Here is a 27581-nt window from a genome sequence, read left to right on the forward strand (position 1 = left end):
CAAAATATAAACAGAGTACTGTATGGATTTGATATGGGAAACAAAATGTATCTCCACAAAAATGGTGAAGCAAAATCGTTATTGTACAAGCATGACAAGACACAAAGGCATTTCACATAAACTGATACACAAACTGCAGTTAAAGTCTTGCTGAGGTTAGTGTTTCATTGAGTTTAGTACTATTTCATTCACATCCTGAGAGGGAGGGATAGTGCCCCTTCCTCTGCCTACTTAACCCTAGTACTGAACACCACCGAACACCAACCCTTACCTAACACCGGCCAACTCTGTTCATCAACAACAGAAAATATGCGACATTACAAACCAGAAAGGATGAGAGAGGGAATGAGAGAAAGAAAGTGTAGTTTGGTCCTCACCCAGACAATGGCACAATTCCGCCATCCGATTGACTTCAGCCACATACTGTAACAGTCAGTTCTAGTGCAAAGTCATCCTGACTCCTGTAATCCTGACTCAATGTAATCGTAACTCGTCTCCTGTCCCATCAGCTCCACTGCTAAATGACGTCATTCAGATGACTAGTTGGACAGAGAGAGGAATTTCATGTTGCTTGCGTCGCCACGTGGCTGATGAAAGAGAGGAGAAGCAGTCCCTGTTCAATGATGATAGGAGGCAGCTTTGAAAGAGAAGAGAGAGTGGACAAATCCTTATGCACTATTTACAATCAAAGGCTTCTACATCCTTAACTTCAAGTGGAATAATACAATAATATCATACAATTTAAGAGCCGGGGGGGGGGGGGGGGGGGTTGAACTTTCGGTCAACCGGTTCTGTTTCAGAGAGTCACACAGAGTCAGCAGGGAGAGCTGCAATGGGAGCCCTGCATGTGTTACTGTAAAGCGGTCCTGAATTATAAAGTGCCTCTGCTGTATAAAACTTTGGAGTGGCTGCCTGCTGCAGTCCACACGCTTCTGGAGGGGTTTGGGAGTACACGGTGACCCCACACCCTCACCCCGTGGTCAGGTCTGAGTCGGGGGGTTCCAGGCTCTCAGCGATGTCCTCCAACTCTTCCAGCAGCTCTGAGAAGGAGGGTCTCCGAAACGCATCCATCTGAACCACAGGACAAGAGGACAACAAGCGTTAGCTTCTGCAGTAGATCGCACATGCAGGTCTTTCTCACACTCTTGTTATTGAGGTGCATTCTATTACCTGGATTCATTCAAAGCATGTTCAGATGCTGTCAAAGTGCATTCTAGCGCTACGCACAGAAACACAGACAGTGCGCCTTTTAAATGGGATTTTCCAGACGATCATGGAGATGATAAACGCTGCGGATGTTGGTTCAAACTTAAATGACTTTTAAAAGCGACATCTAAATAAACACAATGTGTTGGTCGGTCATACAACGTTGTTTGAAATGAATCCTAAGTCTCTCAATTTCGTACAGGTGTTCTCACATTAACGCTCTCTCTCTGTCTCTGTCTGTCTGTGTCTGTCTCTCTCCCTCTGTCTCTCTCTGTATCTCTCTCTCTCTCTCTGTCTGTCTGTGTCTGTCTGTCTCTCTCTCCCCTCCCCTCCAGTCCACACTGACCAGACAGCAGTTGGCTGACAGCTCCAGGATGTGTCGTGGACAGCCCTGCACCATCTTACTGAAGGCCTCCATATCTAGACCATAGTCCTGCAGAGAGAACAAACACGATGTCAAAAGCATTGCACACCATTTATACAACAGGTGTGTGTGTATGGGGCCATAGATTATCACTAAGTAGTTACAGGTTAGAGAGCTAGATCAGATAACCAATGTCATGGCAAACAAGGAAAGTTATGAGACCACAACTATTGCTGTAGGCTACTGTTCACCCCACTTTTGATAACTGGGGGCTACTGACGAATTTGCAGAACAAGTACTGTATGGATAGGATAACAGGGTGACTAACTGACCCTGCGGTCCTCCCACTTCCAATGACAAATGTCACAAAACAAAACAAATTTAAGTGAAACCTCAATGAGCACATTAAAGTCTCTCTCTGCTCCCGATGTCGACAGACAGGGACAATGTTACTGTCACTAATGGCCTAGCAACTGACAGTGCTATCAAGTCACTAGACTTGTGGACGTGTGTGTGTGGACGTGTTTAACTATACTTGTGGGGACCACAGGAGTAGTAAACATACCAAACTTTGACCAACTGGGGACATTTTGTTGGCCCCACAATGTCAAATGCTACTTCTAGGGGGGTTAAGGTTCGAATGAATGTTAGAATTAGGTTTAAGGTTAGTTTTAGGGTTTTAGAACTAGGGTTAGGTTTAGGGTTAGGGTAAGGGTACAGGTTGTGTTTAGGGGTTAAGGAAGTGTGTGTGGGTTTGTGCGCCTGCGTGCGTGCGCCAGTGTATGCGTGTGTTTTGTGTTCACCCGTGTTCTGGGAAGGATCTCAGGATCTGCTGGGATCCGACCCAGAATCTCACACAGCATGATCCCAAAGGAGAAGACGTCCACCTGGAGAAAAGCAGTTATCTTGTTTACTCAAGTCCTACTTCCATTATTACATTGTTATGAATTACTACATGTGTTAAATGAACGTTAAATAGACAGTACAAAGTAGTGTACTAAACTGGGATGCAGAGAGTGTGTGTAGGCTAACAACCTTGCGGTCATAGGGTTCCCCTCGGAGCATCTCGGGGGCCATCCAGAAAGCAGATCCCACCAGAGACATCTTCCTCTCGGGGTCGTTGACCGGCAGTTCCACCATCACCTCTCTGGCCAGACCAAAGTCTGTCACCACCGCCTCCCTGCCCCGATACGTCTCCCGGATCAGACAGTTCTGAACACACAATGTTCAGACAACCGTTATATATATATATATACACACACACACACGCACACGCACACAGTTCAGAATATTACTCCCAGGACTGGTCACTACTATCAAATCTATTTAAATTGACTATAAGTATACATTTTTATGTCAACTTTAAAGATGCACTATGCAGAAATGTTCTAGTTAATTTCAGTTTCTGTGACAAAACATGCAAGTATAGTGTAGAGAATCATTCTCGCATCTAAATCGCTGAGAAATATATTTTCCATAACCAAAAATATTGTATTTTCAGCCGTTAGAAGCTGGTGTACAAAACAGAAAGTAAAAAAGACACAAAAACGGGAAGCATAAAAATAGAGCACATTGCTTTCAGTGAGAATGACAGATCAATAACTCACATTCTACGTGAATTTTGTCAGGTCACCCTAAAAGTTACATATTGCAGCTTGAAATGTACAGTAGATATTCATAGAGCTGGTGTTCACAAGAAACACAATCATTGAAGTCATACAGTAGTCACACCGCAGTGCAACATGTTGACCACAAGAGGTCAGTGTAACACTTCTACGTCCACATGACAAGGCAATATAAACATCATCCATTCAATAAACGTCTCTTTGCATTTGAGCCTAGAGGTAGCAACCTAATTCCATAGAAAGTATGTGTGTGTTTCTACAAACACCTCTTTATTCAGTGTTGGAGTGCTGACAGGTATGACTTATCACTCAACTGGAGATCAAACCACAAGATTCTCAAATGTACAAAGAGGCACAGGGACGGAGAATAATAGAACACAGTCATAACATTGGATACAACTGTCAAAACACACTTAAGATGACTGATCTGCCTATGGCTCCTGCATTAAACAGTACCCATATGAAACCAGCTGGTTTAGCAGGCTGCCTCATAATCCGCTCTGAAACCTCCCTCACCAGCCATCCTCTCTGAACATTGAATTATTGAGATGTGACCCGGGGGCCGAGGTGGCCATTTTGTTGTCCCGATACTAGTGATGACAGAGCGGAACAGTAATTTTTGACCAATAAGTCTGTGACAGTGATTTAGACTGTATCCGTATGTAGACCTATGGGTCAGTGGCTAGACAGAGATGATCAGTATCTGTGCTATATAAAACCGAGTATAGAGATCTCCATAACCTCTGTCCCTGATGCTGGTGGAGAGACTTGGCTAGTCCTAGTTAGAGCATGCAGGGTGTTTCCTGACACACCGTGGGCCTGTAATGACACAGCAATGGGAGGATCACAACCAAACAGCCCATCGTTATCTCATCACTGATGTGCTTTACCACCAAAGAGAGGAGTTTGGACTGTGATGGACAGATAATGAGAAAGGAAGACGTGCGTGCTTTGTATATAAACAACCCCCCTTTCATCCCGTTCACATACAGGGTTATCTAGGACGTGGAATACACTCAGCCTTAGCCCCTTCTTACTGGTACTATAGACTAGAGTCCTGTACAGGGGGTGTACTTGTACATCATGGTGCCTCACGCTACAGAAACAGGAGACAGGCTCCTGCCCTTTGTGCTGTTTTGGTTTGGACAAGGCTTACTTACTGACTGACTTACTGTATAATGTACATGTGCAGGAGTTGGGCCTGTCTGCAGCATGGTGGAACTACCTAATGAAGTAGGAATAGTTGCCATTTGCGATGCAGCCTTTGAGAAAGGCTTATTCTTATCCTTTCACATAGTTGTCCAGTGGAACTAAAACTGGCGATGAAGAACGCAAACCCTGGAGCTTGGCATTTGCGTTGTATACAGTGAAACAGTGAAAGGTTCAGTTCCGCGAAAGCTGGTGGAGGTCAAATGGGCATTAGGTTCGGTCCCTATCAGGAGGGTTTGTGTAGAGGGCAGATAGAATGGATATCCAAGCTGGCTCCACGGCTACGTGCTTGAGAAAATAGTCGGCTGACCCTAGTTATCTGATTTACAGACCAAGAAATAATCAGAAACATTTACTTTACTTGTCCTTGATACCTTCAATCAACTTCCAACTCACGTCTGATACATGGGAAAAAATGACGTCAAATGAAAGTGCTTTTTTAAAATTTTGGAGCCCAGATTGCATTAGTAAGGTACTTTGCTCTGGCACCACTGTAGTTATCTGTCCAGACATGACCCGAGCCCGACCGTGGTGTGTGTGTGTGTGTGTGTGTGTGTGTGTGTGTGTGTGTGTGTGTGTGTGTGTGTGTGTGTGTGTGTGTGTGTGTGTGTGTGTGTGTGTGTGTGTGTGTGTGTGTGTGTGTGTGTGTGTGTACCTTGGAGTTGAGGTCTCTGTGGTAGATGTTCTTGTAGTGCAGGTAAGTCATGCCTCTGCTGATGTCACAGGCCAGATCCACCTTCTCCCTCCAACCCAGAGACACGTCCTCCTGGGCCAAGAGGTCTTCCAGACAGCCCCCACTCACGTACTGACAGCACAGAGAGAGGCTGCGTAAGAACCATAGATATCCTATATCCAAGGGTTATACATATACAAGGCAATCTATTCCCTCCAACAACCGTGACTACTCCCAGGTGCACAAATACAGAGGAGGGAATGTGCCCTTGAGATCCCTTACGTGTTTCTATGTGCTATACCATATAGATCGTGTTTCTATGAGTTTTACACAGGCATACCAGTCTCTTCCCTTCCAACACTGCTACTATGGTGAGATGCACACATGTACTGAGAAGAAAACACATCTGCTATCTGTGATTATCAACACGATCACAACAAACAAACTGACAATCTTACCTCCAATATTGGATACAGCTTATCCTCCCGCACGCAGATTCCAAGATACCTAGGAAGAATCAGCAAACATATAATAATAATAGCATTAGTATCACAATGGTAAGCTGTTTTTGCAACAACTACACATCTTCCTCTAAAAGCAGGCATTTGTCATATATGTTGGACAGGGACTGACCTGACAATGTTGGGGTGTGAGAGCTTCCGCAGTAGACTGATCTCTCGTACGATGCTGTCCTGGTCCACGTCGTTCTTATAGATCTTGACCACCATCACCTTTCTTGTGGTACAGTGTGACACCTAGACAACAGAGGGCGATATACTGTATTTTTACAGTGCCATCCTTGCTCAGGTTTGATTGACAACAGTTGGCGCGATCTCACTGTTCTGCATTTGTACAAGTTGTAAACGAGGCTGGATCTCTATGAACTGGAGCGAACGAGCAAAACAAACAGTGAATCGCTTCTTGTATACCAGCACAACACAAAAGCGTGCTAAAAATAGAACGACTTAAGCAACAGCCTTAACTTCCTGAGGTGATTAAAGTTTACTGCATCCTATTGTCTCTCTGTAAGGCAATACTGGTTCAGTGGTTCACCATGTGGCCTCCACAGTAGCATCCTCCACAGTAGCATCCTCTGTCTGCATCCCAAAAGGCACCCTATTCCCTATGTAGTGCACTACTTAAGACCGGTGCACTACATAGGGAATAGGGTGCAATTTGGGATTCAGCCTTTGACTGTTTGGCACAGGTTCTAGGAACCATCACTGGCTGACTGACTGCAAACTAATTACGCTCCTATCAGGACTGGGCTTTATATCGCCAAATCAAATCAGTTTTTATTTGTCACATGTGCCGAATACAACAGGTGTAGACCTTACAGTGAAATGCTTACTTACAAACCCTTAACCAACAATGCAGTTTTAAGAAAAAATAAGTGTTAAGAAAGTATTTACTAAAAAAACTGAAGTAAACAATAAATAAATAAAATGAAAAATGAAAAAAATAAGAAAATAGAAAACGGGGTACCGGTACAGAGTCAATGTGCGGGGGCACAGGTCAGTCGAGGTAATTGAGGTAATATGTACACGTAGGTAGAGGTAAAGTGACTATGCATAGATAACAGAGAGTAGCAGCAGCGTAAAAATGGAAGGGGAGTGGTCCAGGAAGCCATTTGGTTAGCTGTTCAGGAGTCTTATGGCTTGGGGGTAGAAGCTGTTAACTTCTTTGGGTATCTGATATGGGCAGAAAGCTTAAATTCTTGTTAATCTAACTGTACTGCCCAATTTACAGTAGCTATTACAGTGAAAGAATACCATGCTATTGTTTGAGGAAAGTGCACAATTTTGAACATGAACAAATTATTAATAAACAAATTAGGCAATTTGGGCAGTCTTGACCGGAAATGCAATGGTTCATTGGATCAGTCTAAAACTTTGCACATACACTGCTGCCATCTAGTGGCCTAAATCTAATTTGCACCTGGGCTGGAATAATACATTATGGCCTTTCTCTTGCATTTCAAAGATAGTACAAAAAAAATAAAAAACTGTTTTTTTTTTCTTTGTATTATCTTTTGCCAGATCTATTGTGTTATATTCTACTACATTCCTTTCACATTTCCACAAACTTCAAAGTGTTTCCTTTCAAATGGTGCCAAGAACATAAAAATCGTTGCTTCAGGGCCTGAGCTTAAGGCAGTTAGATTTGGCTATGTCATTTTAGGCAAAATTGAAAAAAATGAGCAGATCCTTAAGATTAAGAAGCCTTTTGGACCTAGACTTGGTGCTCCGGTACCGGTTGCTGTGCGGTAGCAGAGAGAACAGTCGATGACTAGGGTGGCTGGAGTCTTTGGCAATTTTTAGGGCGTTCCTCTGACACCGTCTGGTATAGAGGTGTGGACTGAGCATGCACCCCTGTGGGGCCCCTGTGTTGAGGATCGGCGTGGCAGATGTGTTGTTACCTACCCTTACCACGTGGGGGCGACCCGTCAGGAAGTCCAGGATCCAGTTGCCGAGGGAGGTGTTTAGTCCCAGGGTCCTTAGCTTAGTGATGAGCTTTGAGTGCACTATGGTGTTGAATGCTGAGCTGTAGTCAATGAATAGCATTCTCACATAGGTGTTCCTTTTGTCCAGATGGGAAAGGGCCGTGTGGAGTGCAACAGAGATTCCATCATCTGTGGATCTGTTAGGGCTGTATGCAAATTGGAGTGTGTCTAGGGTTTCTGGGATAATGGTGTTGATGTGAACCATGACCAGCCTTCGAAAGCACTTCATGACTATAGACGTGAGTGCTACGGGTCGGTAGTAATTTAGGCAGGTTACCTTGGTGTTCTTGGGCACAGGGACTATGGTGGTCTGCTTGAACCATGTTGGTATTACAGACTCGGGCAGGGACAGGTTGAAAATGTCAGTGAAGCCACTTGCCAGTTGGTCAGCGCATGCCCAGAGTACATGTCCTGGTAATCCGTCTGGCCCTGAGGCCTTGTGAATGTTGACCTGTTTAAAGGTCTTCTCACATTGGCTATGGAGAGCGTGATCACACAGTCATCCCGAACAGCTGGTGCTCTCATGCATGCTTCAGTGTTGCTTACCTTGAAGCGCGCATAGAAGTAATTTAGCTCGTCTGGTAGGCTCGTCACTGGGCAATTCATGGCTGTGCTTCCCTTTGTAGTCCGTAATAGTTTGCAAGCCCTGCCACATCCGACGAGTGTCGGAGCTGGTGTAGAAGGATTCAATCTTAGTCCTGTATTGACGCTTTGCCTGTTTGATGGTTCGTCGGAGGGCATAGCGGGATTTATTATACGCGTCCGGGTTAGAGTCCTGCTCCTTGAAAGCATCAACTCTACCCTTTAGCTCAGTGCGGATGTTGCCTGTAATCCATGACTTCTGGTTGGGGTACTGTATGTACATACGGTCACTGTGGGGACGACATCATCGATGGACTTATTGATGAAGCCAGTGACTGATGTGGTGTACTCCTCAATGCCATCGAAAGAATCCCGGGACATATTCCAGTCTGTCCTAGCAAAACAGTCCTGTCACTTAGCATCTGCATCATCTGACCACTTCCGTATTGAGCGAGTCACTGGTACTTCCTGCTTCAGTTTCAGCTTGTAAGCAGGAATCGGGAGGAAAGAGTTATGGTCAGATTTACCAAATGGAGGGTGAGGGAGAGCTTTGTACGCATCTCTGTGTGTGGAGTAAAGGTGGTCGAGAGTTTTCTTCCCTCGGTTTGCACATTTAAACATGCTGGTAAAAAATGTAAGTTTCCCTGCATTAAGGTCCTCGGCTACTAGGAGTGCCGCCTCTGGATGAGCATTTATTTTTTCTTATGGCCTTATACAGCTTGTTGAGTGCGGTCTTAGTGCCAGAAACGGTTTGTGGTGGTAACTAGACAGCTATGAAAAATATAGATAAACTCTCTTGATATACAGTGTGGTCTACAGCTTATCATGAGAAACTCTACCTCAGGCGAGCAGAACCTAGAGACTAAATGACATTTTGTGCAACAGCTGTTATTGACAAATAGACACAGACCACCTCCCCACTGTTCTATCTTGCCGATGCACGGAAAACCCAGCCATCTGTATGTTATCCATGTCGTCATTCAGCCACGACTCGTGAAACGTAAGATACAGAAGTACAGTTTTTAATGTCCCGTTGGTAGGATAGTCTTGATCGGAGCTCATCCAGATTATTATGCAATGATTGCATGTTGGCTGATAGGACTGATGGTAGAGACGAGTTACCTACTCACTGTCTGATTCTCACAAGGCACCCCGACCTACGACCCCTATATCTCTGTCTCTTCTTCATGCGAATGATGGGTATTTGGGCCTTGTCCTGTGTCTGAAGTAAATCCCTTGCGTTCGACTCGTTAAAGACAAAATCTTTGTCCAGTATGAGGTGAGTACTCACTGTTCTGATATCCAAAAGCTCTTTTCGGTCATAAGAAACAGTGGCAGAAACATTATGTACGAAATAAGTTATAAATAACACGAGAAAAAACACGCACAACAGCTCAATTGGTTAGGAGACCGTAAAACGGCAGCCATCTCCTCCAGCGCCATTATCTCTGATCCTTATCTGAGCATCTGGGAGTTCCAGCTCAAGACAAACACGCTAACAATAGCAGGAAAGCCACGGTGGCCCTGCTACAATTGTGACCTGACATGGCCTCCAAGGAAAAGGACTAGGACTGTTGAAGACGCTGCCAGTGTTCAGTCATGATAATTTAAATGTTGTTCATTTGACTCTACAGACAGTACCTCACACCTAGACAGTATTAAGGGAACTTAAATTGTGTTCCTTTGTCTCGTGGGAATATGAATGCAGAGAAGAACATGTTTGCAGTGTAATTACTTGGGCATGTTGTGTCTGATGCTCTGAGGGGTGTTTAAAGGATCAGCCAGGGCATAATGTTGTCAGTTTTGACACCGGAGTTGGCAGTAGACAAAATGTAGGTTGCTCTTTGTATGGGACGGTATTGTATGTACAGTATGTATTCTGTTAAATATGTTGTAGTACACTTATCTGGATGTGTGCCATATATAGCTTGATGCCACTTTTGAAATATGCTGATTTAATGAGGTAATTGTAACTGAAACAAACATGGTAATTAATGGGAAGTAAATCTTAAGACTTTAATTAGAGGGTGTGTGGAAGGTCAATTCTTTTTTGCTCCATCTTCCACGCACACAAGCATACACATAAAACAATTCCCAGCCATTTCCAAATGGAACAGGTCGTACCTTGTACACCTTGGAGAAGAAGCCACTCCCAATCAGCTCAGCACTGAAGTCTTCCCAGAATTCCAGCTTGCGGACGGCGGTGCGTAGCTTTTGCCATCGGTCCACCTGGCAGTAGGTGTCTGCTGCCTCTCCGAGCAGTGTGGGGCTGCTGGGTTCAGGGGTCCCCTCCACCTCACACCTCATCCTAGACAGCTCGTCTGGTGAGGCACAGGATCACAGGGTCAGACACTTAGTCTCACTCACTATCCATATCCCAGTGTTAAAGCCATCAGGCACTAGAAATATCTCCACGCTCTCCTTCAACCCAATTTTGAAATCTTGGAGACTAGTAAACATGAGAGAACAAGGCTTTTGAAAAAGAAAATAGATTTCATCTTTAAGTAAAGTGGGAGCGATTTGAAAGATAAATATACTAATTTAAAATGCAAATGAAACAGATTCAGAGGAAAGTGAGAACTGTTAAGCGAGCTGAAAGACATTCTGAGACGAAAACATAATTTGCACAGAAAATATATTTTGAATGCATTAGAATTAATTCCAAATAACTTTGCAATTTCCATCTAAGAACACCAGTGATTTTTGACTTGCATCTTCAAGACTGATACAACTTGTAATCTAACTGCCGAGTATAAGTCAATATGGTACTTCTGTAAGAAATCTAGTTTCAGAGGAAATTTAGTCAAGGTAATCTACTATTGGCTGACCCTAACTGTGTCAGGTTTAACACCCAGTTGGAGACGCACAATCGCGGTTTAGATTGATTATTCTTTGCTTTTGCGGTGCGTAACCCAAAACTACAAACACATACGTCAGTAGAGGTCTATGACACCATCACAACAGCATATGTCATTGGGGCATTCAGCTCCAAGACAGAAAACACAAGATTAAAGCCTTGGTTACTGTATGTACTGTAGCCTTGGTTACTGTATGTGACACCTGCTCAAGGCCAAACAACCTCTTACTTGTTGTCTCCTCACTGAGAGAGGCTTGTTCACACAGATTTAATCAGACAAGCTTCTCATAGCTTCTGCAATGGTGCAGAGTTGAAAATGGTTACGCTAAATATTTTCATCGCGATGATCAGATAAGGTAGGCGTGACAATAATGTAGTGGGAAAGTACACCTGGTGACATAGATGTAATATGTCACCATGCGTAGAACATTGTTGTGTAGAACATTGTTTGTTATGGCAATGTCACCATCTAGGCCAAGGCAACCATTAACCAGGAAGAAACCATGAGAAACTAGATTCTTAAGTGTTTACAAATCCTCTAGGGTCAGTTTAGTGCACTTGTAAAATGTTCTAAACGTTTTCCATTTGCAAGAGCAGGAACGTCTTTAATGAAAAGTCTTCAATCACAAGTGACAAGTGGCCACAATATGGCTGCAGCTATCTCTATTCGGTTTCTGGCAACATCTGATGTTGTCACTTTGACATGGAGTGGATTGGGTGGGGAATTCACCCTTGAGGCAGATAGTTCAGCCTTGATGTGACAGACTGAGTTAAACATGACTTCCCAGACTGCCAAGTTCCCTAAAGTGAACTGACAGATTTCTCCCTTCATCCCAAGGTCCCTCTTTATCCGCAGCAAAAACAGAACACGCTTTCTATTTTCTTCCCGAGGGCCTTGAAAGGGCTTATTTTTGCTCCATTCTCACTGTTTTCCAACATATCTGACGCCATAAAAGAGACAGATATTGGTCGAGCCCCAGTTGGAATGTCATGGTTGGGTAAGAAAGTGGAATGACGATGGTATCTTTGCGGAAAGACGCTACGGCAAATTTCCAGTTAGGCAGCCATGGCCGTGTGCCCAGAGTGGAGATGAGAAAGCCAGTGAACTCTGACCAACTACCAGGCTACACACAGGTCACCAGTGGAGGCTGCTGAGGGGAGGATGGCTCTTAATAATGTCTGGAACGGAGCAAATGGAACGGCATCAAACACATAGAAACCATTCCACTAATACCGCACCAGCCATTACCACGAGCCCGTCCTCTCCAATTAAGGTGCAGGTCAAATACAGGCCCCTGTATTACACCTCCCTGCTATGTGTAAACACAGGCCACTGGCAAGACAAGGCCTCTGAGACAGGGACTTCATCTGAAAGGTCAGAGAGTCTTACAAACAAAGGCCAAGAGTTCAGGACTCCAAGGAATGTCATAATCCACAATCATACAGTCATGGCCTTCTGGGCACACTCTGGTTGAATCAATGTTGTTTCAACATTATCAATGTATTGTCTAATCACATATAACATTCAACATAATTTCAGCCACCCAATATACTATATATTGAATACAGTTCAGGATGAAAAAGTAGAATTTCTAAGTAGAAGTTTCTATGCAATTTCAACGTATACATACTTCTGATGATTATGATGAAATGACCTTGATGTAACAACCACAAATATAAACGCAACATGTAAAGTGTTGGTCCCATGTTTCATGAGTGTAAATAAGACCCAAAAATGTTCCATACACACAAACATATCTCTCTCATCAGATTTTGTTCAGAAATATGTTGACATGTCTGTTAATGAGCATTTTATTCTTTATCAAGATAATCCATCCGCCTTACAGGTGTGGCATATCAAGAAGCTGATTAAACAGCATGATCACTACACAGGTGCACCTTGTGCTGGGGACAATAAAAGGCCACTCTAAAATGTGCAGTTTTGTCACCAACACAATGCCAATGCCATTGAGGGAGCGTGCAATTGGCATGCTGACTGCAGGAATGTCCACTAGAGGTATTGCTATAGAATTTAATGTTCATTGCTCTACCATAAATTGAATAGTATTTCTGTTTGTAATAAAGCCCTTTGTGGGGATAAACTCATTCTGATTGGTTGGGCCTGGCTCCCCAGTGTATTTAACCATCTACCAATAGGTGCCCTTCTTTGCGAGGCATTGGAAAACCGACCTGGTCTTTGTGGTTGAATCTGTGTGTGAAATCCACTGCTCGACTGAGGGACCTTACAGATAATTGTATGTGTGGGGTACAGAGATGAGGTAATCATTCAAAAATCATGTTAAACACTATTATTGCACCCAGAGTGAGTCCATGCAACTTATTATGTGACTTGTTAAGCAAATATTTACTCCTGAACTTTTTTAGGTGTTCCATAACAAAAGGGTTGAACACTTACTGACTAAAGACATTTTGTAATTTTTTATTAATTTGTAAGCATTTCTAAAAACATTGGGAAAGCGAATGTCTTAAGCACAAAGAGTCTGGGCACATTTGTGTGTGTGTGTGTGTGTTATGTGCCGCAGGGCCATTGCGTACAAGACAGATATTATTTAATCAACAACAGATGAACATGTCAGCGTGGATGAGAGCTTGTAACGTCACCCCAACATTAAAAAGCAATCACGGCTCAATCCTTAGCCATCTATGACTTGGGGGCTTGCCAGTAATGGCTTTCTTTCTCTTTAACCATCCTTTTACAGCAAAGGCTCAATCCAAACTCCCATGGGCAGTCCAAGCAGCCTCCACTCTGCACAGCCATCAGTCCAATGAGTCTATCAGTCTACCCCCTGGCTCTCTTTGCAACCCCGGTCAGCCTGACACATCCTCTCACACAATCTGCTTACCAGCCACCCCCCTCACAGTGGCGCAAAGCACACCACAATAGACAGATGATTGACAATGTTATAACAGACAAAAAACTAAGGGGAGTGGAATAACCTCCTCTCACTCAGCGACTGAGCTAAACAAGGCGTAATGTTGTGTACAGACATGCAGACCGGGCTTGGAAGGAGGACATGTTAGTTAACTTACATAAGGGCTAAAGCACTAACATGGGAATCATAATCAGCACATTTAGGTCCCAGAAGGGATTGAGGGGTTAAGGGGTTTACATAGAGAGATGGATCTGAAATCCTTTACCCCACACTTCCTGTCTCATGTCAACTAAAGATCAAATCCTGCTTTTTCTCTGTCAGATTTGTGAAACGATTGCTTCTGCTCATATCTGCATACAGTGCCCCCTTTATTTCTTTCATTCCAGCATCAGCCTTTCAGCACTATGGGATATGTGCACCATGCATATTTCACTGCACACAGTCAATATCTCGTCATATCCAATAATCTTTCATTGATAGGCTAACGTTTCCTTTCCGCACCCATCTTTTGCTTTGTAATATATTGCTTTCTAACAACCATGGTGTACAGTACAGTGTAGTACAGTGTCATATCAAAACAAACAGGCAATTACCTGGTGAAATATTCATTTTCTGCTTCCATGAGCTATCACCTATTGTACATGACACACACGGACAGAAACCTGCTTGGCTGGTCCCTTACCGTAGCACATTTATTCTCTTATAGGACTGAAACTGTTCTGCGCTTCCTCCTCACATTCTCTCCCACTAAAACTCTCAAAGCGTGCAGAAGAGTGGGCAGAAAAGCCTTCCTCATGTGTGTGTATGCATGACTGTGTGCTCATGCACGAGTGTATGTGTGAGTGTGTGAGCATGTGTAGATTCATGAGAACTAGTTGAGTTGGTGTGGGCTAAACTGTCTGCCCGAACATTATACCGTATGTGTGAGGGCAGGGGCGCAACTTTCACTTGGGACGGGGGGGGGACGGGGGGGGGGGGGGGCATGTCATTCTGAAGTGATACAAAAAGAGGCAGCGGTGTGCTTTAAGACCATGCGGACGTCTCCGAGCGGTCGCATAGGCTGTTTGGAGTGTTTATCCGACTGGATAAAGATAAATATACAGTACCAGTCAAAAGTTTGGACACACCTACTCATTCCAGGGTTTTTCTTTATTTTTACTATTTTCTACATTGTAGAATTATAGTGAAGACATCAAAACTATGAAATAACACATATGGAATCATGTAGTAAACTAAATATATTTGAGATTTGAGATTCTTCAAAGTAGCCACCATTTGCCTTGATGCCACCATTTGCCTTTGCACACTCTTTCTGTATATATATATATACATGTCCCCCCCACTTCTAAAACCAAAGTTGCGCCCCTGTGTGAGGGTTTATTCGGACTCTTGCAGGGGTTTGCACTGAGTGGTCCTTTGGAGCATTACGCAAACTCTGTGCCAGTCTTTGTCTGCCTGTGTAATTCCCAAGGAGAAATGAATGTGTGAGTACGACATATCTGAGTATACGAGCTATTGCAAAGAGGATGTGGTTGCGCTAATGGGAGTACGCTATGTACCCTGTATAAGTATGGAAAGACAGTGAGTGATAGATGGGAGAGAGAGAAAGAGAGAGAGAGAGAGAGAGAGAGAGGCAATCACGATGCAAGTTGGGTTAAGCGTTGTTGGACATGTGGAGGGCCACCCACCACTAAACAATCCCAGAGCCACTCAGCCCTGATTTCATGAGAGGGCCAGAGAGAGGCAGAGACGGGGGAGTCAAAAAGAACAAGGCCTTGTGTGGGTGATGTGATGAGCATAACAATATATACAAATAAACCTGATCAACAACAACCTTACACTGACCAGCAGCACAGGCTGCCTCAGAATCAATGCGTTATTTAATATGCAATTTGCAAGTTGATATCACTCTCGTATGCAATACAGTTAGTCTAAGATCCTTATAGGCGATGCAACAAATGAGATCAGTTTGAAAAGAGACGGAATAGAGCTTTTCTAAATAGGCCTCCCACTCGTGGATAATAATTCATTTATGCTCCTGTGTCATGAGGCTGCATGGAGAGCTGGCAGGGTTTGGAATTGTGTTGATGGAAAGAAGCATCGGGTCCTGACCTGGTTGGGCTTTGCTGTGCTGGGTAAATAATTCAGTCTAGTGGAACTCTAGAGCTGCTGCTGGCTCTCTGCTCCCTCACTTTCTGTCCCCGTCCCCTGTGACATGGCTCTCTGCTCCCTCCCTCTCTGGCCCTGGCCCCTGTGACACGACTCTCTGCTCCCTCCCTCTCTGGCCCCTGTAACACAACTCTCTCAGGTTACTTACCGTCACCCTAGACGGTCTGGCTCCCGGGGTCACGACCTGCTGCTTCCAAAAGGTTGGCCTGTGTGTATGTTTGGGGAGTGTGTGTGTACGTGTGTGATAAACTGCTGGAAAAGACTATGTAAGGAAACCACCCAGGCAGAGTTGAAGGTTCATCATGTAAAACACTGACTCCATCAGGAAGTTATTCAGGGTGTGGGACTATAGATATCTTCATGCTGAATGGCTAAGCGTCTTGGGCAGAGTGCTCTAAGCTCCTAATGCTGTGATCATTTAATTTGTCATGAGAGACCTACAGTTGAAGTCGGAAGTTTACATACACTTAGGTTCGAGTCATTAAAACTCATTTTTCAACCACTCCACACATTACTTGTTAACAAACCATAGTTTTGGCAAGTCGGTTAGGACATCTACTTTGTGCATAACACAAATAATTTTTCCAACAATTGTTTACAGACAGATTATTTCACTTATAATTCACTGTATCACAATTCCAGTGGGTCAGAAGTGTACATACACTGAGTTGACCGTGCCTTTAAACAGCTTGGGAAATGGCTTTAGAAGCTTCTGATAGGCTAATTGACATCATTTGAGTCAATTGGAGGTGTACCTGTGGATGTATTTCCAGGCCTACCTTCAAACTCAGTGCCTCTGCTTGACATCATGGGAAAATCAAAATAAATCAGCCTAGACCAGAAAATTGTAGACATCCACAAGTCTTGTTCATCCTTGGGAGCAATTTCCAAACGCCTGAAGGTACCATGCACATCTGTACAAACAATAGTACGCAAGTATAAACACCATTGGACCACACAGTCGTCATACCGCTCAGGAAGGAGACGCGTTCTGTTTCCTAGAGATGAACGTACTTTGGTGCGAAAAGTGCAAATCATTCCGAGAACAACAGCAAAGGACCTTGTGAAGATGCTGGAGGAAGCAGGTACAAAAGTATCTATATCCACAGAAAAACAAGTCCTATATCGACATAACCTGAAAGGACGCTCGGCAAGGAAGAAGCCACTGCTCCAAAACCGCCATAAAAAAGCCAGACTACGGTTTGCAACTGCACATGGGGACAAAGATCGTACTTTTTGGAAAACTGTCCTCTGGTCTGATAAAAAATTGAAAAAAATAGAACTGTTTTGCCATAATTTACCATTGTTATGTTTGGAGGAAAAAGGGGGAGGCTTGCAAGCCGAAGAGCCACATCCCAACCGTGAAGCACGGGGGTGGCAGCATCATGTTGTGGGGGTGCTTTGCTGTAGGAGGGACTGGTGCACTTCACAAAATAGATGGCATCATGAGGAAAGAAAATTATGTGGATATATTGAAGCAACATCTCAAGACATCAGTCAGGAAGTTAAAGCTTGGTCGCAAATGGGTCTTCCAAATGGAAAATGACCTCAATGACTTCCAAAGTTGTGGCAAAATGGCTTAAGGACAACAAAGTCAAGGTATTGGAGTGGCCATCACAAAGCCCTGACCTCAATCCTATAGAAAATTTGTGTGCAGAACTGAAAAAGCTTGTGCGAGCAAGGAGGCCTACAAACCTGACTCAGTTACACAAGCTCAGGAGGAATGGGCCAAAATTCACCCAACTTATTGTGGGAAGCTTGTGGAAGGCTACCTGAAATTTTTGATCCAAGTTAAACAATTTAAAGGCAATGCTACCAAATACTAATTGAGTGTATATAAACTTCTGACCCACTGGGAATGTGATGAAAAAAATTAAAGCTGAAATAAATAATTCTCTCTACTATTCTGACATTTCACATTCTTAAAATAAAGTGGTGATCCTAACTGACCTAAAACAGGGAATTTGTACTAAGATTAAATGTCAGGAATTGTGAAAAACTGAGTTTAAATGTATTTGGCTAAGGTGTATATATATTCAACTGTATATCCACAGATTTTATTCCTTTAATCACATGTACTGTACAATTTGTTCTCCATTGTCATTCTTCAGGTCACATTATCTTGTCAAGTGCCGGTGGTGGGAAGAGTCAGACTTAGGGAGTATCAATCAGACGTCAGTGACTGAAGCCTGATAGCACTATTACTGGATCAGCTTTCTGACAAACACTTGACCAGCCAAAGACAAATTACAATCTAGGCCCAGCATTTATTGAAGGGAATGAATAGATGGAATGGGTGAGAATGGTTCAGTACCAGGCTACCAGGCCAGGTGCCTCCTCACAGCTCTACCACATTCCACAACCCTGCCCAGGACAGCTACCTTCCAACCTAGCTACTGCTGGAGCACAGTCTGCTACTGGTGGTAAACTCTCTACTCTCTACCAATGTTACCCTGGCACACCATCGGAGAGCCCACAGAGACTGGTTAGAAGCAGCGGGGGGCACTTACTATACAATGCAATGGAGAGAATATTACTGGGTTCTACACCAACTAAACAAACAATACCCATGAAAACAGTTTCTTGGGGATTAACATTTTCCCTGACCAGAACTATGTATAATGCACCAGCTTCGTGTGGGATTCAGGTTGTTTTCAGTTCAATTGTGTAGGCAGGCTTTTTAAGTAGATACGTTTCAAGTAAAAGTGTGGCCAGTCATGCTAGTTACTTTTTATGAAGGATTAACCTTGGCCAGGAGAGAAAACGGGGCTGTAGGAAGGATCTTACTTAGGACGGGGGAAGGATCTACCTTGCCTGTGTGTCATCTAAAACAATCCAGGATGTGAGAAGGCACAGCATCGCAGTGATAGAGGTGTCACTACAGACTCTGGTTCAATCCCAGGCTTTGTCTTAGCCGGCCGCGACCGGGAGACCCAGGTGGCGCACAATTGGCCCAACATCGTCCGGGTTGGGGGAGGGTTTGGCCCGACCACGCTCTAGCAACTCCTTGTGGTGGCCGGGCGCATGCTCGCTGACTACGGTCGCCAGCTGTACGGTGTTTCCTCCGACACATTGGTGCGGCTGGCGCCCAGGTTAAGCGAGTAGTTTGGCTTGGCCCGGGTCGTGTTTCGGAGGACGCATGGCTCTCAACCTTAGCCTCTCCCGAGTCCGTACGGGAGTTGCAGCGATCGGACAAGACTGTAACTACCAATTGGATATCACGAAATTGGGGAGAAAAAAAAGGGGTAAAAAGTAATAATAATTTTTAAAAAGAGCTGGTCACCACGTGGCAGGGTTCAGCCAGCAATTGCGTGCCAGCGTTGTGGCACACAGAGAAAGGCTAACTCGTGTGGCTAAGCCCCTAATGAATCGACTCCCTTGTCCATGGACAAACCCCCACAGATGACCTACGCACATTCATTCAGCTACTTTGCTCCAACTGAACAATCGACTGCAACCACAAAAATGTCCCAGTAGTGAAACACCACAGAGCAATAATATCAATATAACCAAGAACGGTACATGGCAAACAGAAAGCACAGACAAAACGTACATCACTCCTAGTGGGAGAGAACATTCTTAAGAGTATTTCTCATTCCTTCTCTAAGTGAGTGAGAATGACTTCTAGATCTGATGAATGCTTTGTACCTGCAGAAAGGACACTGGGTAAGAGATCTGATCTTGTCATTGAAACGCCATAAGAGACTGTGCTGTTCCTCAGGCTCAGAGACAAATTACCACGGACTAGCTTGACAGTCGTATTGTCTTTGTCTAATGCACAGTTGATAGATCCGTAGGCTACCTTGCGCACCTCTTAAAGGCTGATGCAAATCATTTCATCCATACAATATTTCTACCAAGTGTGCTGATATTTCATTAAATCTTCAGGTATACTGTATGTGCATCCAGTCAGTGTAAATATCATTACAAAAATACAGTATGTGAATTATAATAATGTAAAGTTAATTTTCTGTCTTACCTGTATATCAAGCACTGAATCAACTGTACCCCCCCCCCCTTTACAGAACTTCCTGTACTGAAGGCCCACAATGCCTGTTCTGTTGTCTGATATTAATAACTGATTTATGACTTGTCCTCCTCTGTCCTCATTCAGGGGGGCAGTGGCACAGTTCCTGTTCTTTCCCTGCTCCTGGACAAATCTAATAAGACCAACTACAAGCCACAGGCAACCAAGGCTCTCCAACTCTCTGATTCCATTGATGCCTAGCGAGCTCATAACCGTAAAAGCAAGAGAGCACACTTTCTATTCAAACAGGCACAAAACATTCTCCCAAATCGATTTCGTGCTATTATCTACTCTTCTATTTCCTTTAATCAAGAAAATAGACATTTGACCTATCTGATCATAATGATTATTACTGCCGGATACACATGTCAGAATCTCCTAAAAGAGCCACAAGATGATGCTTGTCCTTACTTAACCAAAGATTCTCCCTGTTTTAATAAAGAATTGTACACCTCTGATTGTAAATCCACACCGAGCTAGATCAAATAAAATTAAATGTTATTGGTCACATACACATGGTTAGCAGATGTTAATGCGAGTGTAGGGAAATGCTTGTGCTTCTAGTTCCGACCATACAGTAATATCTAACAAGTAATATAACAAAAATGGAGTCGTTTTTTAAAAAGATATAAGAACTCCTCTTCTCTCAAATGAGGAAGCCGGCTTGCTGGAAGCCCCACGTCTCTCTCCATTAAATCAAAATGGCATTGGATAGCATGAATAAAGGCAAATTACCTGGTTGTGATGGTATTCCTCCTGAGGTCTATTTCACATTTTGGAAACAATTAGGTCCACTGTTACTTGAAATCAACAGTGAAGAGGCGACTCTGGGATGCTGGCCTTCTAGGCAGAGTTCCTCAGTCCAGTGTCTGTGTTCTTTTGCCCATCTTAATCTTTTCTTTTTATTGGTCAGTCTGAGATATGGATTTTTCATTGCAACTCTGCCTAGAAGGCCAGCATCCTGGAGTCGCCTCTTCACTGTTGACGTTGAGACTGGTGTTTTGCGGGATTTAATGAAGCTGCCAGTTGAGGACTTGTGAGGCATCTGTTTCTCAAACTAGACACTCTAATGTAATTGTCCTCTTGCTCAGTTGTGCACTGGGGCCTCCCACTCTTTCTATTCTGGTTAGAGTCAGTTGCACTGTTCTGTGAACAGCAGAGGTGGAAACTTTCCGTGGGAATTAACTGGAATATATGGGAATTAACAGAAATGTGTGCTAATTAATATTAATACCATTTAAATGTAGATGTGTTTTCATTGGATATATTTACCATATCATGTGCAGACAGAAACAAACATTTTACCTTATCATAAGTAGACATAATTGCAAATGATTAAATCCTTCCAATAGAAAAAAAAAGAGTTACGAATTGAACTTTAATTAAATGAGTTGACACTTCACATGGGACGATTTCACTGAACAACAAAAGAAAGGGAATATTGAATGATCCCCAATGATCCATCGCATTTCCAAAAATGTTTTCAACATACATCTGTAAAATGATAGTCTAGAAACTAAAGCTTTGGTTGTCTTCCTCTCAAGCTTCCATGTCTTCTCCCTGGACCTCCTCAATGTCCTCCTCTTGAACATCAGACTCTGAGGCCTCATCTTCAATGTCACTTTCCAACCTTGTTGAGGATGGCTTGTTGTCAGGCTCAAAAAGGCTCAAATTTGCCCTGATGGCCCCCACTTTTTCAACCCTTATATTGGTCAGTCTGGTGCGTGTGTGTTCCCAAACAAGGACCAGTTGCGCTCTGAGGTGGCTGATGTTGGTGGGATTTGGAGGATGATGGAGGCGACAGGGGAAAGAGCCTCAGATCCACAAAGTTCCCTTCTACCAGGTGGCTGATGAGATATGTTGGCACGAATGCCATATTGCATCTCCATCTCAAAGCCCTTGCTTGGAAGTGTACTTCGCCAGACTGCCAAGAACCTTGCCCTCATCCAGGCCAAGGTGGCGAGACACGGTAGTGATGACACCATAGGCCTTGTTGATCTCTGCACCAGACAAGATGCTCTTGCCAGCATACTTGGGGTCCAACATGTATGCTGTGTGGGGGCTTCAGGCAGAAGTCTTCATGCTTTTTGATGCATTTCAGAACTGCAGTTTCCTCTGCTTGGAGCAACAGTGAAGTGGGCAGGGCCGTACGGATTTATTCTCTTACATCTGCAAGCAGAGTCTGAACATCAGACAGGATGTCATTGTCTCCCTCAAATCAGTACAATGGCTGCTGCTATAGGTTTCAGGAGTTTCAGGCTGCTTACCACTCTCTCCCAAAATACATCATCCAGGAGGATCCTCTTGATGGGGCTGTCCTTATCGGCAGACTGTGATATGGCCATTTCTTGGAGAGACTCCTTCACCTCCAGGAGACTGTCAAACATGATGACAACACCAGCCCAACGGTTGTTGCTGGGCAACTTCAATGTGGTGCTCTTATTCTTCTCACTTTGCTTGGTAAGGTAGTTTGCCTTGCATGACCCTTGATGATGATGACCCTTCACATACCTAACAATTTCCTTGGCTCTCTTGTAGAGTGTATCCATTGTTTTCAGTGCCATCATGTCCTTGAGGAGCAGATTCAAAGCATGAACAGCACAGCCAATGGGTGTGATGTGAGGGTAGGACTCCTCCACTTTAGACCAAGCAGCCTTCATGTTCGCAGCATTGTCTGTCACCAGTGCAAATACCTTCTGTGGTCCAAGGTCATTGATGACTGCCTTCAGCTCATCTGCAATGTAGAGACCGGTGTGTCTGTTGTCCCTTGTGTCTGTGCTCCTGTAGAATACTGTTTGAGGGGTGGAGATGATGTAGTTAATTATTCCTGGCCCACGAACATTCGACCACCCGTCAGAGATGATTGCAATACAGTCTGCTTTCGCTATGATTTGCTTGACCTTCACTTGAACTCTGTTGAACTCTGCATCCAGCAAATGAGTAGATAAAGCATGTCTGGTTGGAAGGTGTATGCTGGGTGAAGAACATTCCGAAATCTCTCCCAATACACATTGCCTGTGAGCATCAGAGGGGAACCAGTTGCATACGCAGCTCGAGCAAGACATTCATCAGCATTTCTGACTACGTTCCTCCATTGAGTCAAAAAAACATCTGATTCCAGTAGGACCATGAGCTGTTGCTATCGATAAGGTGTCTGATTCAACATTTTCACCTCGAATAGAAGTAGAGGGACTTTTGTCAGAGGTTGCTTGTTGTGATCGCTGAGGGAACTTTATGCACTCGGCCAGATGATTCTGCATCTTTGTTGCATTCTTCACATATGATTTGGTTCAGTATTTGCAAATGTACACAGCGTTTCCTTCTACAATAGCTGCAGTGAAATGTCTCCACACATCAGATAGTGCCCGTGGCATTTTCCTGTAAAGATTAGAAAAAGATGAGTAAAAAAAACAAAAACAATTCCATGTACAGATAAATAGTTAAGCAGTTAGATTAAACAACTCCTTTGTAAGATAAATGTTTTAAAATTAAACATGTATGGAATCAGGTGAATTAACACTCAGTTAGCAGGCTCAAGCAAGCTAAACCCCACATGGTAGCAAAAACTAACTAGCAGAAATTATTATTTAAGTTATAAATGATTTAAACACACAGTGCTGTAGGCTACTATTTACTAGTTAACAAAAATCATGTATGTCATATAATATATTCACCCCACCCAGTATTGTAATCAAAATTTACCAGAAGGCATGTTGTCCTTGGCTCAGACAGTGTAGAAGTGTGGGCTCAATAGCATCTCATTAGTGTGCAAGATCTTGAGAATCAGCTGTACATGTGATGGAAGAATGCATCGTGCATGCAGAGGGTTGCAATTCCATTGAATTGGGGATAGCAACCCTAATCTACATACAATACCTCATAATGACAAAGTGAAAACAGGATTTTTGAAATGTTTGCAAATCTATTAAAAACCAGAAATACCTTATTTACATAAGTATTCAGACCCTTTGCTATGAGACTAGAAATTGAGCTCAGGTGCATCCTGTTTCCATTGAGATGTTTCTTCAACTTCATTGGAGTCCACCTATATTAAATTAAATTAATGGGACATGATTTGGAAAGGCACACAGCTGTCTATATTATGTCCCACAGTTGACAGTGCCTGTCAGAGCAAAATCCAAGCTATGAGGTCGAAGGAATTGTCCGTAGAGCGCCGAGACAGGATTGTGTCGAGGCACAGATCTGGGGAAGGGTACCAAAAACATTCTGCAGCATTGAAGGTCCCCAAGAACACAGTGGCCTCCATCATTCTTAAATGGAAGAAGTTTGGAACCACCAAGACTCTTCCTAGAGCTGGCCACCCTGCCAAACTGAGCAATAGGGGGAGAAAGTTCTTGGTCAGGGAGGTGACCAAGAACCTGACAATCGCTTTGACAGAGTTCTAGAGTTCCTCTGTGGAGATGGGAGAACCATCCATAAGGACAACCATGTCTGCCGCACTCCACCAATCAGGCCTTTATGGTAAAGTGACCAGACGGAAACCACTCCTCAGTAAAAAGCACATGACAGCCCGCTTGGAGTTTGCCAAAACGCACCTAAAGATTCTCAGACCATGAGAAACAAGATTCTCTGGTCTGATGAAACTCTTTGGCCTGAATGCCAAGCGTCACGTCTGGAGTAAACCTGGCACCATTTCTATGGTGAAGCATGGTGGTGGCAGCATCATGCTGTGGGGACGTTTTTCAGCGGCAGGGACTGGGAGACTAGTCAGGATCGAGGCAAAGATGAACGGAGCAAAGTATAGCGAGATCCTTGACGAAAACCTGCTCCAGAGCGCTCAGGACCTCAGACTGGGGCAAAGGTTCATCTTCCAACAGGACCACGACCCTAAGCACACAGCCAAGCCAAGAGACCTGAAAATAGCTGTGCAGCAACGCTCCCATCCAAGCTGATAGAGCTTGAGAGGATCTGCAGAGAATAATGGGAGAAACTCCCCAAATACAGGTGTGCCAAGCTTGTAGCGTCATACCCAGGAAGACTCGAGGTTGTAATCGCTGCCTAAGGTGCTTCAACAAAGTACTGAGTAAAGGATCTGAATACTTCCCGAAGGCACTGTATGACTATAATATATGAACTTTTGGAAAGCTCTTATTCTGAGCTAGCCATTAAAAAAGTATGGTCCACAGATGTAATAAAATAGAACAACCCTGTTAACTGGAACAGAATATAGAAATATATGACCTTGGCATCCCGTAATCCGAAATATTAACTTAAGTTTGTTCACAGACTGTTTGTTCACAGACACCAAGGAAACGTTTTACGATGAGATTGGCCCCAACTCCCAACTGTTCACTGTGTCCCCTAAATCAGGTAAGCACATTTCTTCATATGATGTGAGAGTGAGTGCCTGCAGTTAAATGCTTCTGGGGCAAAGTTACAAAATTCATTCACAGTATGTTACTTACTGAGTATAGCTTATTGAATCTCTCAATCAATAAGAGATGATAACTGCTGGCAGGCAGCACTGCCGCAAAATAAGTCTTTGATGTTATTTTTTCTTTTTTTGAGGGGAAGCCTACAGGTTTCATAAACATATCATTTGAAACGGATAATCTACCTGTATCTCCCCCAACAATACATAACAAAACAAAGAAAAATATTGAGGGAGATTACTGCTCTGTTCACCAGACACTCAGAAGTCCAAGGTGATTCAAATTGCAAAATCAGCAGTCAGTCAAGGTGACATAATTGACCAATCATGTTATTATCCGATTATTACCCTAATTACATTATATTTACTACTGTACAACCTTTTTCTTTCAGCTCAAGAAAATGAACTGATTTCAACACAAGTTTAGATCTACTTTATCACTGTGACTGGCTTGGCACAATCTAAGTTTAGTTTACATCATTAGGCAAGCCATATTTCAGTAGTCTAAGCCCTTGAAAAATGTGAAGCACCTGCCGTGCTGATGGATAATATAACGTTGTTAAACTCTGGGGTGCACGGATACAGGATTTAAGCAATGCAATCACTTTCAACAAGAGCTTTTCTCCAATTATTTTCTTTCAAGGGCAGGAATCTGGAGGAATTGCAGGCAAAGGAAGAAAAGAAAGTAAGTTAGTAGTAAGTAAGCTGTTGCAAGCATATGAATGGACTAAAAGAGTGTACTACTTACTCCATTGATTCAGTAAGCTATTCATATGCATCTTGTGGACAGGAGGGGTGCACAGTCAGTCCCACAGTGTGTGTAAACACAAGCAAGAGCAGCAGAAGTGAGTGCCTTTGTCCAGCAGCTGAGAGAGACCAGACCACATACATTATGAACACAAAGCGCACAGACAGGGACAACGCAACTAAAGGTGATTAAACATGCAAACAAGTGTCACTGTCACACCACAAGATACACATGAAAAATTTCACTATTGGTGATAAAACTATTATTGCACTTTCAGTAGGCTACTTGTGTAATCTGGATGACATAGGGACCTACAAGAGAGCACCTGTTGCATGTTTCAGCGCTTATTCGTGCATGATCACGTTACGGGTATCTTTACGTTACAGACGAGTAAACTACGCATTACTTGCCATAAAAATGTATTCTATTTTAGGATGGTAGGCTTAAAAAACGTGTCAATGATGCAATAAACAGCTGAATTATATTACGTACCATTTATAATTTTATTGATATAAGATATCATTCTAAACTTCACCTATCATTCGAAGGTGTAGACACCTTACTACTTACTGCGGCAAACTGTTGTATAGTTGAGCGTTTTCTTCAATGAACTACCCTGGCTGCGTCGTAGATGAAAATAGATATTTCCCCATAGAGGTTGCGCCAGTTCTGCAACACTTTTAGCGCGTTCATGCGAGTGTCTCACAGAGTAAACAATGCCTCAATCCCAATCAGTCACCGTCGGTTTCAGGTGTTGTGCAGAAACTGAACCCAAGCAGGTTGATGAAATCAGATTAAATGTATGCCTTATCTGTTGCCTCCCTGAAATTACATGACACACTGCCCTTCAACCGGTCACTCGTTAAAAAGTGAGACCAATGACAGCGTTGCCCAGTCGTGGCTTTCCCTCCCTCCCTCCCACACCACAGACAGCTGCCGCAATGGGAAACTTTCCTATTCTAAAGAACCGTTTGTTCTCATAACCTTTTCACTTCTGTGTTCTGTAAAGCAGGTCTAGGTGACCTCCCAAAATGTTAACCCGGCAATAACGAACCATTCTTGATTTATTAAATAACATCCCTAATCCACTTATTAAACTAATTCACCATAGACATAAACCAGCTGCAAGCAAACTTGTTGAATACAACTCTTATAATACATTCACCTATTAGGCCTATAAGTATTATTCAGCTATAGCCATTCATTTTTGACCGAGGCAGTGAATATGCAGAGTCCATATTGTATCATGAAATGGCATAGGATGCACTCTGGTGGTCATTTTGTGTAACATAAATTGATGTTCATACAGTATGGCCATTACCTACGATGGCC

The 27581-nt window shown here is 43.5% G+C and overlaps 1 protein-coding gene across 2 annotated transcripts; it reads right to left on the reverse strand.

Annotated features, from left to right (window-relative positions):
• Positions 1-756: 756 nt before the first annotated feature.
• On the reverse strand, positions 757-27138 carry LOC129863867 (dual specificity testis-specific protein kinase 2-like). Of its 2 annotated transcripts, XM_055936213.1 has the most exons (10): positions 26820-27138; positions 26250-26367; positions 10287-10483; positions 5711-5832; positions 5536-5584; positions 5060-5209; positions 2606-2782; positions 2374-2457; positions 1553-1639; positions 757-1071 (listed from the first exon to the last, which is right to left on the reverse strand). In XM_055936213.1, exons 2-10 carry the CDS (start codon positions 26278-26280, stop codon positions 970-972), a joined length of 999 nt encoding a protein of 332 aa, XP_055792188.1. In that variant the 5' UTR covers positions 26281-26367; positions 26820-27138; the 3' UTR covers positions 757-969. The 2 variants fall into 2 exon arrangements, with proteins under 2 accessions (XP_055792188.1, XP_055792189.1); XM_055936214.1 differs by lacking the exon at positions 26250-26367.
• Between the last annotated feature and the right edge of the window lie 443 nt (positions 27139-27581).

This window comes from Salvelinus fontinalis, chromosome 10 (assembly GCF_029448725.1).
Source record: "Salvelinus fontinalis isolate EN_2023a chromosome 10, ASM2944872v1, whole genome shotgun sequence".
Lineage (NCBI taxonomy): Eukaryota > Metazoa > Chordata > Actinopteri > Salmoniformes > Salmonidae > Salvelinus > Salvelinus fontinalis.

What these genes read in the sequence shown, in the direction of transcription:
- LOC129863867 (XM_055936213.1), bottom strand. Translation starts at nt 26,280, where the DNA reads ATGCATATGAATAGCTTACTGAATCAATGGA. An exon ending in TAGCTTACTGAATCAATGGA is followed by an intron (nt 10,484 to 26,249) that starts GTAAGTAGTACA and finishes GTGCCTCACCAG; the next exon opens with ACGAGCTGTCTAGGATGAGG. An exon ending in AGCTGTATCCAATATTGGAG is followed by an intron (nt 5,210 to 5,535) that starts GTAAGATTGTCA and finishes CTGTGCTGTCAG; the next exon opens with TACGTGAGTGGGGGCTGTCT.